Below are 14890 nucleotides of genomic sequence, written 5' to 3' on the forward strand. Positions count from 1 at the left end.
CAAGACATGGTGGTCATAGATCATAAAATTAGGCCGGGTTCAATAGGAGTGAGAGTTTGGAGAGAGTCTTTTCCCCGCTCTCCCCATCTGCAGCAGCCACAAGCTGTCTTCCCTCCAGGCTTCTTGGATCTTTAAGCCTGTCCCTCCTGAGGTTGTGTGGCCTAGTTCTTGTTTCTTACATTCTCCTTTTCCAGAAGAATTAGAGGCTGTTGCTCCTGAATTTGTGTTTAATTTTCCAGCCTTCTCCATGCACTGGGGGAGTTTAATTCTCCCTCCCATTACACCTGAGTCACTAGATTTCCTAATTCCCCAAAGTGTGCTTTTGCGATGTCACAGTTCTGGGGTAGCTGAGCCTTTGACCTGCCTCCATGGTCAGCTCAAGGAATGCCTTTTCAGGTATCAGGCCACTAGCCAGCCCCTCTCTATGGGTAGGGACCCACATGCCTCTCCTTTTTGACTAGGGTTTGAGGATTGCAGCTTGTCCTTCACTGTGTTCGCTGGACTAACGTCCAGTTCCTATGCTTTCCTTTCTCTCCAAGGGCTGTGAGCAGTGTGTGTGTGTGGGAATTTTGGCGGTACTTTGTATGATGCCAATACACAGCTCAGTTTTCCTGTGTGACTGGTATTGCTATGATTATAAAGAGCAGGAGACATGAGGTGTTTTGTCACATAGCTGTCATGGGGTGATACGAATGGATCATTAAGGACTGGCTGGGACCAACCTACATCAGTGGAATACCCACAGAGACAAGGGAATAATTGTCACCTGTCCATGGGATGATATTTGCTTGGCTGAGTGAAGCATACATGGACTCGTTACGTTTTTGGGAGCAGGAAGAACTGGGCTCGCAGACACAGGGAACTCTGCCAGAGGAAAGACAAATGGACAGGCACAGTGAAAGGAAACCAAGCTGTTTTCTACAGCAGCATGGCTCAAGGGCATTGGCCAGTATGGACTATATTGTCTTGTTCTCTGTCCTAATCTAAAGACTTTCTAATGCTGTGTTTAACTTGACTAATAAACCCTGCTGTGTTTTAAAAGTCTTCCCAGTGTCACAGAAAAAACTTGCATTCACTGAGGAACAGTCTCTGAAGAGGAGTGTCGTTCAGCTGGACATGCTGGGCAGAGCTCACAGGTTGGAATAGGAGTGTTGAAGCCAGAGGCTCAGTCTCTGGTGTTGAAGCTCCATGGCCCATCCTTGTGGAAGAGTGGGACCCTTTGGGAGTTTTGTGCACTCAAGAAGCACCTCCCAAGGACTGTTTAAAAGCCAGGGCATTGCACAGATCCGATGGATCCATGACAGTGTGCCTGTGTGCCTTATGGGAAAAAGATATAAAACAAGAAAAGGATCTAAATGTGTATTTAACATCACCCCCTCCTCAGTCCTTATGGGAATCCCTCATCCGTTCCAAAGTGTATTAAAACCTTCCTTAAAGGTTTACCTCTTGGTTATCAGGTCATGTCCGTTTTGTTAGAGGGCTTTCCCTTCACCCTCCCACTTCCCTGGTTCTTGTCACGCAGACAGAAAGCAGCAAAAGACCAGAAGTCTGAAGCACAGATAATACAATCTTTACTGGGGTTAGTTTCCAAGCAAGCATATTCCAAAGCCCTTCACACCAGTCAGGCTTATGTCTATATGCCGATAGAATTTGTACCCCAGTGTTCCATTCCCCTCTCTGATGCCGCCGAGCGTTTTCCCCGTGTCATAGAATCATAGAATCATAGAATATCAGGGTTGGAAGGGACCCCAGAAGGTCATCTAGTCCAACCCCCTGCTCAAAGCAGGACCAAGTCCCAGTTAAATCATCCTAGCCAGGGCTTTGTCAAGCCTGACCTTAAAAACCTCTAAGGAAGGAGATTCTACCACCTCCCTAGGTAACGCATTCCAGTGTTTCACCACCCTCTTAGTGAAAAAGTTTTTCCTAATATCCAATCTAAACCTCCCCCATTGCAACTTGAGACCATTACTCCTCGTTCTGTCATCTGCTACCATTGAGAACAGTCTAGAGCCATCCTCTTTGAAACCCCCTTTCAGGTAGTTGAAAGCAGCTATCAAATCCCCCCTCATTCTTCTCTTCTGCAGACTAAACAATCCCAGCTCCCTCAGCCTCTCCTCATAAGTCATGTGCTCTAGACCCCCAATCATTTTTGTTGCCCTTCGCTGTACTCTTTCCAATTTATCCACATCCTTCTTGTAGTGTGGGGCCCAAAACTGGACACAGTACTCCAGATGAGGCCTCACCAGTGTCGAATAGAGGGGAACGATCACGTCCCTCGATCTGCTCGCTATGCCCCTACTTATACATCCCAAAATGCCATTGGCCTTCTTGGCAACAAGGGCACACTGCTGACTCATATCCAGCTTCTCGTCCACTGTCACCCCTAGGTCCTTTTCCGCAGAACTGCTGCCGAGCCATTCGGTCCCTAGTCTGTAGCGGTGCATTGGATTCTTCCATCCTAAGTGCAGGACCCTGCACTTATCCTTATTGAACCTCATTAGATTTCTTTTGGCCCAATCTTCCAATTTGTCTAGGTCCTTCTGTATCCTATCCCTCCCCTCCAGCGTATCTACCACTCCTTCCAGTTTAGTATCATCCACAAATTTGCTGAGAGTGCAATCCACACCATCCTCCAGATCATTTATGAAGATATTGAACAAAACGGGCCCCAGGACCGACCCCTGGGGCACTCCACTTGACACCGGCTGCCAACTAGACATGGAGCCATTGATCACTACCCGTTGAGCCCGACAATCTAGCCAGCTTTCTACCCACCTTATAGTGCATTCATCCAGCCCATACTTCCTTAACTTGCTGACAAGAATGCTGTGGGAGACCGTGTCAAAAGCTTTGCTAAAGTCAAGAAACAATACATCCACTGCTTTCCCTTCATCCACAGAACCAGTAATCTCATCATAAAAGGCGATTAGATTAGTCAGGCATGACCTTCCCTTGGTGAATCCATGCTGACTGTTCCTGATCACTTTCCTCTCCTCTAAGTGCTTCAGGATTGATTCTTTGAGGACCTGCTCCATGATTTTTCCAGGGACTGAGGTGAGGCTGACTGGCCTGTAGTTCCCAGGATCCTCCTTCTTCCCTTTTTTAAAGATGGGCACTACATTAGCCTTTTTCCAGTCATCCGGGACTTCCCCCGTTCGCCACGAGTTTTCAAAGATAATGGCCAAGGGCTCTGCAATCACAGCCGCCAATTCCCTCAGCACTCTCGGATGCAATTCGTCCGGCCCCATGGACTTGTGCACGTCCAGCTTTTCTAAATAGTCCCTAACCACCTCTATCTCTACAGAGGGCTGGCCATCTCTTCCCCATTTTGTGATGCCCAGCACAGCAGTCTGGGAGCTGACCTTGTTAGTGAAAACAGAGGCAAAAAAAGCATTGAGTACATTAGCTTTTTCCACATCCTCTGTCACTAGCTTGCCTCCCTCATTCAGTAAGGGGCCCACACTTTCCTTGGCTTTCTTCTTGTTGCCAACATACCTGAAGAAACCCTTCTTGTTACTCTTGACATCTCTTGCTAGCTGCAGCTCCAGGTGCGATTTGGCCCTCCTGATATCTTTCCTACATGCCCGAGCAATATTTTTATACTCTTCCCTGGTCATATGTCCAACCTTCCACTTCTTGTAAGCTTCTTTTTTATGTTTAAGATCCGCTAGGATTTCACCATTAAGCCAAGCTGGTCGCCTGCCATATTTACTATTCTTTCGACTCATCGGGATGGTTTGTCCCTGTAACCTCAACAGGGATTCCTTGAAATACAGCCAGCTCTCCTGGACTCCCTTCCCTTTCATGTTAGTCCCCCAGGGGATCCTGGCCATCTGTTCCCTGAGGGAGTCAAAGTCTGCTTTCCTGAAGTCCAGGGTCCGTATCCTGCTGCTTACCTTTCTTCCCTGCGTCAGGATCCTGAACTCAACCAACTCATGGTCACTGCCTCCCAGATTCCCATCCACTTTTGCTTCCCCCACTAATTCTACCCGGTTTGTGAGCAGCAGGTCAAGAAAAGCGCTCCCCCTAGTTGGCTCCCCTAGCACTTGCACCAGGAAATTGTCCCCTACGCTTTCCAAAAACTTCCTGGATTGTCTATGCACCGCTGTATTGCTCTCCCAGCAGATATCAGGAAAATTAAAGTCACCCATGAGAATCAGGGCATGCGATCTAGTAGCTTCCGTGAGTTGCCGGAAGAAAGCCTCATCCACCTCATCCCCCTGGTCCGGTGGTCTATAGCAGACTCCCACCATGACATCACTCTTGTTGCACACACTTCTAAACTTAATCCAGAGACACTCAGGTTTTTCCACAGTTTCGTACCGGAGCTCTGAGCAGTCATACTGCTCCCTTACATACAGTGCTACTCCCCCACCTTTTCTGCCCTCCCTGTCCTTCCTGAACAGTTTATAACCATCCATGACTGTACTCCAGTCATGTGAGTTATCCCACCAAGTCTCTGTTATTCCAATCACGTCATAATTCCTTGACATCACCAGGACCTCCAGTTCTCCCTGCTTGTTTCCAAGGCTTTGTGCATTTGTATATAAGCACTTGAGATAACCTGTTGATCGCCCCTCATTCCCAGTATGAGGCAGGAGCCCTCCCCTCACAGACCTTCCTGCCTGTGCTTCCTCCCGGTATCCCGCTTTCCCACTTACCTCAGGGCTTTGGTCTCCTTCCCCCGGTGAACCTAGTTTAAAGCCCTCCTCACTAGGTTAGCCAGCCTGCTGGCAAAGATGTTCTTCCCTCTCTTCGTAAGATGGAGCCCGTCTCTGCCCAGCACTCCTCCTTCATGGAACACCATCCCATGGTCAAAGAATCCAAAGCCTTCTCTCCGACACCACCTGCGTAGCCATTCGTTGACCTCCACGATTCGACGGTCCCTACCCAGGCCTTTTCCTTCCACGGGGAGGATGGACGAGAACACCACTTGCGCCTCCAACTCCTTTATCCTTCTTCCCAGAGCCACGTAGTCCGCAGTGATCCGCTCAAGGTCATTCTTGGCAGTATCATTGGTGCCCACGTGGAGAAGCAGGAAGGGGTAGCGATCCGAGGGCTTGATGAGTCTCGGCAGTCTCTCCGTCACATCACGAATCTTAGCCCCTGGCAAGCAGCAGACTTCTCGGTTTTCCCGGTCAGGGCGGCAGATAGATGACTCAGTCCCCCGGAGGAGAGAGTCCCCGACCACCACCACCCGCCTTCTCCTCTTGGAGTGGTGGTCGTGGAACCTCCAACCTCAGGACATCGCATCTCATGCCTCCCAACCAGCGGAGTCTCCTTCTGCTTTCTCCCCCCAGACATATCATCTGGTCCACTCTCCGCATTGGTACCTGTGGAGAGAACATGAAAGCGGTTAGTTACCTGTGTCTGTGTTACTGGAACCCGGACATTCCGCTTACCTCTTCTGGAGGTCACATGTTGCCAAGCTTCTTCACTGGCCTCTTGGCTCCTCTGTGCAACCTGCTCTACATCTTTAGAGCTTTGTGCCCCTAGAAGCCTATCCTGAGTTTGGTCCAGAAAATCCTCAGTCTCTCGTATACAACGCAGGGTCGTTACCTGTTGCTCCAGACCTTCAATCTTCTCTTCCAATATGGAGACCAGCTTGCACTTTGTACAGACAAAGTCGCTTCTGTCCTGTGGAAGAAAGACAAACATGGCACATCCAGTGCAGGTCACAACAGCTGAACCCCCCCCTTCCATATCACCTACCTACTATGAGCTTCCTCAGAGACGTTGGCAAGATGTAAGCCTCACTGGGCTCACTCCAGGCGAACTCCCAGGCAAACTCCTGCTGTGAGCTGCTCTGCTGTCCCCGCTGCTCAGCTGGTTCGCGAGGCTCCGGCTATTTTTAAACAGCCAGGCTTCCCTGACGCAAACACACAGACACCCTAATGCCCGCCCCCTGCAGGCTAGCAGCCAATCAGACACTCACTCAGGCTCTCTCCCTGCCCTCCCAGCAAACACACGCTCGGATACTTCCTCAGCAAGCAAACACACACACTCGGATACTTACCAGTCCCAGGCAAACTCCTGCTGTGAGCTGCTCTGCTGTCCCCGCTGCTCAGCTGGTTCGCTGCCGCTCAGCTGGTCCCCCTTCCCAGCTCTGATGCCGCAGAGCCTGCCTGTGTCCCTGTTCCCGTTTCCCACCCCCCATCAAACATGATTCCAATTTCCTTTCCCCATCCTGTTTGACTCAGTTTATACAGTAATTCTCAGCTATACCTTAACCAGTCATTATACTGAAATTTAACTAACCAATCCTAACATATTGTAACATAATTCTCTAACCAATTATATCCCACTACCCTAATTAACTTACACCTCGCAAAATTAATTATACAGCAGACAGAAACAATTAGAGAACCAGACTAATTAACAATGTAAAAGTTTTTTTTCCACCAAATGCATCCGATGAAGTGAGCTGTAGCTCACGAAAGCTTATGCTCTAATAAATTTGTTAGTCTCTAAGGTGCCACAAGTACTCCTTTTCTTTTAATGTAAAAGTGGTGACCATAAAGATAAAACAATACAGAAATGAGGGTTTCACAATCTGTTTCTTCATCTGATGGTGATGGGCACTATTGGGACAGGATAGTCTTCCTAACAGCCCAAGACCACCTTATTTCAATGTGACTGGTTTGGGATGTGAGGATGTGACCTTCCGCTTCCCAGCTTATCGCTGCCCCTGCTGCTTAGCCAAAGGCCTTAGCCTAAGAACAAGGCCTCAGACTATCCTGGTGAGAGAAGGGCCATACACAGGCAGACTGTGATTTTGATTCTTTGTTGTTATACCCCTGTAACTAGCTATGTGATAAAATACATCTGAATTCTTAAAGTGTAGGCTTTAGAGGCAGGCCTGAATATCTATATTCTAACAATGGGTTCTACTCCTTCCCCCATTCTGTGTCTGTCTTGTCTATTTAGATTGTAAATTCTTCTATTCTCTGTACTTTGCCTAGCACAATGGTGACCCACTGTTAGTTGCTCCTTGGGCACTAAGGTAATGAATATGATTTATAATAATAATTACTTTCCTGCCACTTTGAGCCAAGGAAGCTGGCCTTGGGATGTTACTGCTTAAAAATGATCTGGGGTTAAAACCACAGAATATTCTTTGTGACAAGTATCTGACAAATTCCATTGACCTCCCTTGTTTTCTTTGCCTGAAGTAGGGTTTCCAGTTTCCAAACCTGATGTGATCTCGCAGCTAGAACAAGGGGAAGAGCCATGGGTCCCAGACCTCTGGGGCTCTGAGAAAGAAGTGCTCCCAAGAGCAGCCTGCACAGGTGAGGAATTGGTTAAACCAACTCAAAAACTGTTTGGGAATGCAGGAAACATTTGGGATGCCATAGAAAGACCTTGTGAGCACTCCAAGTTCAGGATTGTTCCCTGCAGAATGGAATCATTATGGAAGATGTCACTCATGGCATCCCACCTATTCTTACTGACAATCCCTCCCCAGTCTCGCTTTCTCCTGAGTGTTCTGGTGAGATGCAGACCAAAACTGGCCCCTTTCTCTCTCCTCTGAGGAAGGGTTTGGGGAAAATCAGCTCCTGATAGATTTGATCTCTCCAACACACGTTTTGGTTTGTTCATCCCTTGTTCCGTTTCTCTCTCTGAGATTTCCTTTCCTTCCGGTGCAGGGAGTGACTTGTGTCTGGATTCTCTCTGTCTCCCATCAGGTGATGGGAAGGTGAGTGAGAATGAGGAGGAGAAACCCCATCAGGAAGATGCTGAGCAAGTAGAACCACATGGAACGTTATCAGAAGGGTCCAAAGAGAATGTTTCCGGGAGTTGTGCACACCCAGAAAAAGCAAAAGCCTGTGAGACTGAGCACAGGCCAGAGGAAAACATCAGTAGCCACTCAGACCTTATTACACAAGACAGAATCAACTTGGAAGAGACACGCTACACATGCCTTGAGTGTGGGAAAAGCTTCAATCGGAGCTCCCACCTTATCACACATTGGAGAACCCACACGGGAGAGAAACCCTACACATGCTCCGAGTGTGGGAAAAGTTTCACTGATAGTTCAGCCCTCATCTCACATCAGCGAATCCACACAGGAGAGACACCCTACACATGCTCTGAGTGCGGGAAAAGATTTAATCACAGCTCTACCCTGTTCAAACATCAGAGAATCCACACAGGAGAGAGACGCTACACGTGCTCGGAGTGCGGGAAAAGCTTCATTCAGAGCTCAAACCTTATCACGCATCAGAGAATCCACACGGGTGAGAAACCTTATGGATGCTCTGCGTGCGGGGAACGCTTTAATCAACACTCGCAACTTATCAGACACTGTAGAATCCACACAGGAGAGACGCCGCACACGTGCGCTGCGTGTGGAGAATGCTTTAGTCAGTACTCACAACTTATCAGACATCGTAGAATCCACACAGGAGACAAACTCTACACATGCTCAGAGTGTGGGAAAAGCTTCAGTCGGAGCTCAGACCTTATCAGACATCAGAGAATCCACACCGGTGAGACGCCCTTCCTGTGCTCTGAGTGCGGGAAAAGCTTTAGTTGGAGCTCAAACCTTATCACGCATCAGAGAATCCACACAGGGGAGACGCCCTACACGTGCGCTGAGTGCGGGAAAAGCTTCAATCGGAGCTCTACGCTTATCACACATTGGAGAACCCACACTGGAGAGAAACCTTATGGATGCTCTGAGTGCGGGAAACACTTCATTGACAGTTCATCCCTCATCTCACATCAGCGAATCCACACAGGAGAGACACCCTACGTGTGCTCTGAGTGTGGGAAAAGCTTTAATCACAGCTCTACCCTGAGCACACATCGGAGAATCCACACGGGTGAGAAACGTTATGGATGCTCTGAGTGTGGGACACGGTTCATTCGTCGTTCAGCTCTCATCTCACATCAAAGAATCCACACAGGAGAGACTCCCTACACCTGCTCTAAGTGTGGGAAAAGCTTCAAACACAGCTCACACCTTATTAGACATCAGAAAATCCACGAGAAAAAACTGTAACAAATGCCTTGATTAGGGCTGGGCAAAGATTTTTTTTTTTTTTTAAATCACATTTGCTAATTCCCACATAGTGATCTGTGCATCACCTTCACCATGGTCCTCAGCTCCCCCAGATCAGTTGTCTGCTCCTGCCTTTTGCAGCTCACCCTTCTTTGGGGTCAGTCCTGTGATCTTTTCTATCAACTGCTTTCCTTTTGAGTCGTAGGAGTGTGTGTCCTTCCAGCCTGGAATACTCATCAGCTCCCAGAGGGGGAGAGAGGTTTGATCCCAACAAGCTACAATGAGGCAAAAACTACCTGTCCCTTACGTCCACTAGGACTCTACGTGGTGTTGGCTGCTCAAGTAAGTGATCTTGGTGTAAGAAGACAATCATGGTTGTAGAGCAGATGCAGTCCAGGTGCAGTGTTTGGCATTAGCTTTCCCCTTGACCTGACCTAAACTCCATCACTTTTCCAAGTATAAACAAACCCTGAGCATCACGGTTATACTGTTTTCCCCATTTCAAAGCAATTGTTAGTCATCAAGTTCTCTCTACGGGAACAAATTGTTTCATTCCCAGTTGCTCTGATGTTGCTTCAGGTTGTGTTGGAGAGCAGACATTTTTACTACCATTTTCCTCACTTAAAATATATTGAACTATAACAGAGCAGGAACAGGGGAGGGATAGGAAAAAATGTCATTTCTCCTCTGTAACAACAGAAGAAGATAGGATAAGTCAGAGGGATTCCCTTATTCCCCATCACCATCCCAGTCCCCCGTTGTTCAATTGGTTAGGTCAATATTTTTTCTAAAGGGTTGGGAAGAGGATTCCTTAGTAAATGACTTCTAACTAAAGCAAAATACCCGTGCATTTGGCTCCTAAAGCAGTTGTGGCCCAGGCCCTGAAGGAGGTCGCTCCTGAAGATCTCTCCTTCCTAATCAGGTGCATGTTGCCTATTATTTGGGAAATAGAATCCCTGTCTAGGTAGGGACAGGAAAAATGGAAGTGACATTTCTCTTGAGCTCAGCTTTGGGAGATGCTGCAAACTTGTAGAAAATGAAATCCGTGTTGAATGTGATACAGCTGCAGAAAGATACCTATTTTGAATAGATACCTGATATTTGGTGTCTTACAGGGATTCTAAGCAGCACCTGAATTTAGTCCCTAATTTAAATCTGTGCCACCAGATTAAAGAAATAAAAGGGCATATTTGGGAGAGTCATACCTCACTATCACTACCGATATGTTGTGTGGTTGGTGAAGAATTCTACGCCAGAGAAGTGTAAAATTACTCCAAGTAAGCTCAACGATTTGACAAGAACTCGGGTAGAAATTGCAGGTACTAGTGGTTGATTTTCACCCCAGAGATGGAAGCTATGGTGACCTGTGGCCCAGGTAAGCTATTTTTAGAACCCTGCTCCCTTGTTAAGTGGCACTGATCACATTCCTAAAGGATGCCATGATTAAACTGGGCACAACTGTCTTTGCCATTTGGATCCCAAGTTCCATGAAGCACAGAGAGAAACAGCTGATTCCTTCAGAGCCATTCCATGCCTATGGGTCCCAATCTGGTTGCCTTGTTGGACAAGGAGCACTTCCATGCTGGGCAAATGATGGTAGCCAATGAGGGAATGTATCACATTCCAAGTTCAGACTACAGGATACATGAATGCTAAGTCCAAACCGCAGATTCTGGTCTCTTCGTTTTGCCCTGGAGTCTAATGCATTTGTGTTATTTCTCCTCCTGCTGCTACTCTGAAATATTAGAAAGTGTGAAAATAGAGCAGAGTTGTTTTTTCTCATGATGCGATCTTCCCACGTAATGTGAGACCCCTTCCAACCGCACTTATGGGAGAAGACCCAGGGAGAAATGAACTCACAGAAATGGAAGGCCCGTAGGTTAGTGTAGAATGTGACTTCACACACATCTCACTGGGTGGAAATGGGAATTAATAGAAAACTGCCCTATCTGTTTATATTTTGTAATCGTTGAATAAATTGTTACCAGCGACAATGAAATTAAACATGAAGTTAATTAGTGTAATGTAAGAGGCTGATTATGTGATAACTTTCAGTGTTACAATATACTTCAGGCTTTCTTCTAGTTCTCTCCCTGCCCCATCCTACTCTGTAGGAAATGGTGGCTAATCCTGAAATTAAAACCTCAGTCCAAAGGAATTAGATTGGGGGAATATGTGAAAGAAATAGCATGTATGAGAACAGAGACCCAATATAGACTATAATTATTTCTATGTAAATGGAATTTATTTTGATAAGCTTTAAAATAAATCTTCTGTTAGGAGCAAAATTACTTGAGACAAGATTTGGAACCTTTTACCCAGTTAGAGGGTAACAGCCACAGAGTTCTCCAGGTCTCTTGTTTGCAAAGCAAAGATGTCACATCAGGCAGGAGATGTTGAAATCTAAAATGGTGATGGATGTATGATGGTAGGTTGTGATAGTTGGTTGGGTTTTTTTTGTTTTTTGTTTAGTGTTTTTTTTAATTTAATTTTTGTTTTGTTTTTTGCAACCAGTTATTTTTATAGGTGCTGAGGCCCCTTCTCCTTTTGAGCACAACTGTTTAACCTCAGGCCTGGCTCTGGAAACCTCCTCAAAACTGGCCTTGTATTTCTTTCATTTTTGATATCTTTGGTGTTCACACATCCACACTAAGTGCGGTTCACAGCAACAGATATTTTGAGAAACCTGCTGGGTTAAGCGAGCCTATTGCAAACTGACTTTGCCCGAAAGTCTGCCTCAGTGCAGCTGGATTGGGACACATCTGTATCAAAGGAGTGGTTCGCACCTGATTTGCCTAGAGACCCTGGGGGAGGTATGGTAAGATAGGAGAAGTAGGAATCGACAACAATGAAGTTAAAGATAAGGGTGAAAGACCTTCACCTTGTAGGTCAACAAGCCTGTTCTGTTCATTCTCTCTGAAGCATCTGGCACTGGTAACTCTCAGGCAGCACAGTGGGCTAGATGGACCATTTGTCTCACCAGTATGACCAGTCTTGCGTTCTTATGTAAGCCATCTAGGGCCTTGTCGACAATGGCAAGTTTCTGCGCAATAAAGCAGATTTCTGCGGTGTAACTCCCGAGGTGTACACACTGCCAAGCCACTTAGTGAGCAGAAACTGTGAAGTTGCAGTGCTGTAAAAATACCACCCCAATGAGAGATGTAGAGCTTTCTGTGCAAAGACTACAGCATCGTGGTGCCAGTGTAGACCCCCTGGTCGATTACAGAATTGTGACTGGCCTCTGGGAGGTGTCCCACAATCTCTGTTCTCGCCTCTCTGGTCATTGGTTTGAACTCTACTGCCCTGCGCTCAGGTGACCATGAACCCCACCCCTTAAATTCCTTGGGAAATTTGAAAGTCCCCTTCCTGTTTACTTGGTGACGCATGCAGTGGTCTCAACGTATCTTTCCAGGTGACCGTGCCTACTGCACACACTAGGCGGTCCCCGGCTTGGAGCAATGCCGAGCTGCTGGATCTGATTAGCATTTGGGGAGAGGAGACTGTCCACTCCCAGCTGTGCTCCAGCTGTAGGAATTATGCTACACATGGACAGATTTCACGATGCAGGAGAGAAAGGGGCCATGACTGGGACACACTGCAATGCAGGGTCAAAGTGAAGGAACACCTACTCCATGGCACGGGAGGCAAACCGCCGCTCCGGTGCTGCATCCACACGCTGCTGGTCCTACAAAGAGCTGGATGCGATAATTGGTGGTGACCCCACCTCCACCGCGAAGGGCACCGTGGATACTTTGGTGGCTCGCGTCCAGTCGAGAGTGGACCAAGCCAGGAGGAGGAAATCTTGGACGAGGCTGTGGAGGCGGAAGGGACCCAGAGGCAGAGGATAACTCAGAGGTCAGGGATGCATGCAGCCGGGAGTTCTCCTCTACCCCGCAGGAGGCTAGCCAGTCACAGCTGTCAGAGCTTGGTGAAGTGCAAACAGGAGAGGAGGCCCCTGGTAAGTGGCTTTGATTTTGGGAATCACTGAAGTGAGTTCTTGGGGACAGGAGGGTTGCAGAAAGCAGGCTTCTGTCTGTATAATGTGCGTACCACCACACGCCCAGTCTGAGTGGTGGAACAGGGTGATGATTGACTACCTTGCTTCATGGGAATCTGCCCCAGCGATCTCCATGAAACTCTCGAGGAGATACAGGGCAATCCACTGTTGCAGGTTCTTTGGCAGAGGTGCTTTGTTTCTTGCCCCATTAAGGGTAACTTTCCTGCACTACTCTGCCATCACGGGAGGGACGGGGGGGGGCACTGCTGCACATAGGCGAGCCACATAAGGGACAGGGCGGACGCTGCAGTCTTTGAGAAGACCCTCCCTTGATTCCCTGCTCACCCTCAGCTGCGAGATATCTGCCATAATTAACACAGTCTGAGGAAAATGTGAGCACAGATATGATTATAAGGCCCCCCCCCCGCCTACAGTGCTGTCTCTCTCCAAGAGCCACGGTACAGGCCCGGAACAGTGATTTCCCCTGCTGTTACCATTTTGGGGGTCTTGTGGCTCATGGGTGCTTGCCTGGGTTAGCCAGTTACGGACAGGTATGTGAGTAGTGGCTGTGTTTTAAATCTCTGCCTCAGTGGTCTCTGTGTTGCAAACAATACTGCTTCTGTAAAATGTTGCATTTTGGCTTCACAGATATGCCCTTGGGATCCCAGCCTCCCTCTTTGTTATCGCCGGCTGAATGGCTGCTCAGAATTAGAAAGCGGCCGTGAAGAACTAAAGAGAACTTTCTGCATGAGGTCATGATGCACTCTGTGGCCGAAAAACAAGAATTTAAGGAGTGGCCGGACAGCGAGAAGAGGGACTGAAAGGAGAATGCAGTGTGCCAGAACAAAGCCATGGAGCGGCTCTTAAACATTATGGAGTGCCAAGCAGACACGCTCCTGGTGCTACTAGCACTGCAAACCGAGCAGCTCTGCGCCTGCCCTCTCCTGCAGCCACTGTCGCAAAACTCTTTCCCATGCACCCCCCCAGACACGCCAACACACTCTTAGCAACCTCCTGGCTCTAGTCCATACCCGTTGCATTCCACTCCTGCCCCATCACAGTCCAGCTCTGCGGACGCCCAGTACCCAGTGCACTCAACACCCGTCTCTCTGCAGTTTTGCCCTGCTGAAGTACAGTACCCACTGCACTGTACTCCAGAGGTTAAGGTTGCATATGATACTTGGACATACACAAATCCTTGGACTCTACCTCCTCATGGGACCCTCCCTTCCCCCATCCCCAACAGTGCTGATGTGGTGTTTTTTTGTTTTTTTTCTCTCCTCTGATGGTTGCTTTTTAATAAAAGAATAGTTTTGGTTTGAAAGGCAAACAGCCTTGCAAAGAAACATGCAATTTTCTTAAATCTTTGTGATTGGTGCAAACAATGCACTATAATCACCTCTTAGCATGACAAGCTCTGCACTCCTGTGCATAGCAACAAATATTAGTGGCTTTCAGCTTCAAATTGCTGCCTCGAGGCATCCTTCATCCTTCTGGCCCCATGCTGTGCCCCTCTAATAGCCCTGGTCTCTGGCTGTTCAAATTCAGCCTTCAGGCACTGAGCCTCGGTGGTCCAGCCCTGAGTGAAGTTTTCACCGTTTCCTTCACAAATATTATGGGGCATACAGCATGCAGCTATAAGCATAGGAATATTATCATCAGTCAGGTTCAGCCTGCCATATAAGCAGCGCCAGCAGGCCTTTAAATGGTCAAAAGCACACTCAAGTCATTCTGCACTTGCTCAGCCTGTTGAACTGCTCCTTGCTCCTGTCAAGATGCCCTGTGTACGGCTTCATAAGCCATGGCATTAAGGGTTAAGCAGGGTCTCCCAGGATCACAATGGGTATTTTGACTTCCCCACAGTGATCTTTCGGTCCAGGAAGAAAGTC

General features: G+C 47.8%; 3 protein-coding genes and 1 long non-coding RNA gene across 38 annotated transcripts in view; 2 read left to right on the forward strand and 2 right to left on the reverse strand.

The window, feature by feature from the left end:
- The window catches only part of LOC119849376 (zinc finger protein 420-like), a 3142523-nt gene that overhangs the window by 2917737 nt on the left and 209896 nt on the right, over positions 1–14890 (forward strand). The window contains exon 13 of one of the 31 annotated variants that reach the window (XM_043503786.1): positions 7647–8975. The exons of the other annotated variants lie outside the window; for them this stretch is intronic. Coding sequence (XP_043359721.1) covers positions 7647–8975 — 1329 coding nt within the window. The remainder of the gene's footprint in view (positions 1–7646; positions 8976–14890) is intronic. 31 annotated transcript variants of the gene reach the window in all.
- Positions 1–14890, reverse strand: part of LOC119849403 (zinc finger protein 501-like) — a 1099011-nt gene that overhangs the window by 762646 nt on the left and 321475 nt on the right. The window lies entirely within an intron of this gene.
- Positions 1–14890, reverse strand: part of LOC119849388 (zinc finger protein OZF-like) — an 875044-nt gene that overhangs the window by 248298 nt on the left and 611856 nt on the right. The gene's annotated exons all lie outside the window — the stretch shown is intronic.
- LOC119849438 lies at positions 12730–14347 on the forward strand. Its single transcript, XR_005290491.1, has 2 exons — positions 12730–12962; positions 13650–14347. It is a non-coding gene; the product is annotated as an uncharacterized LOC119849438 (long non-coding RNA).

This window comes from Dermochelys coriacea, chromosome 28 (genome assembly GCF_009764565.3).
Source record: "Dermochelys coriacea isolate rDerCor1 chromosome 28, rDerCor1.pri.v4, whole genome shotgun sequence".
NCBI lineage: Eukaryota > Metazoa > Chordata > Testudines > Dermochelyidae > Dermochelys > Dermochelys coriacea.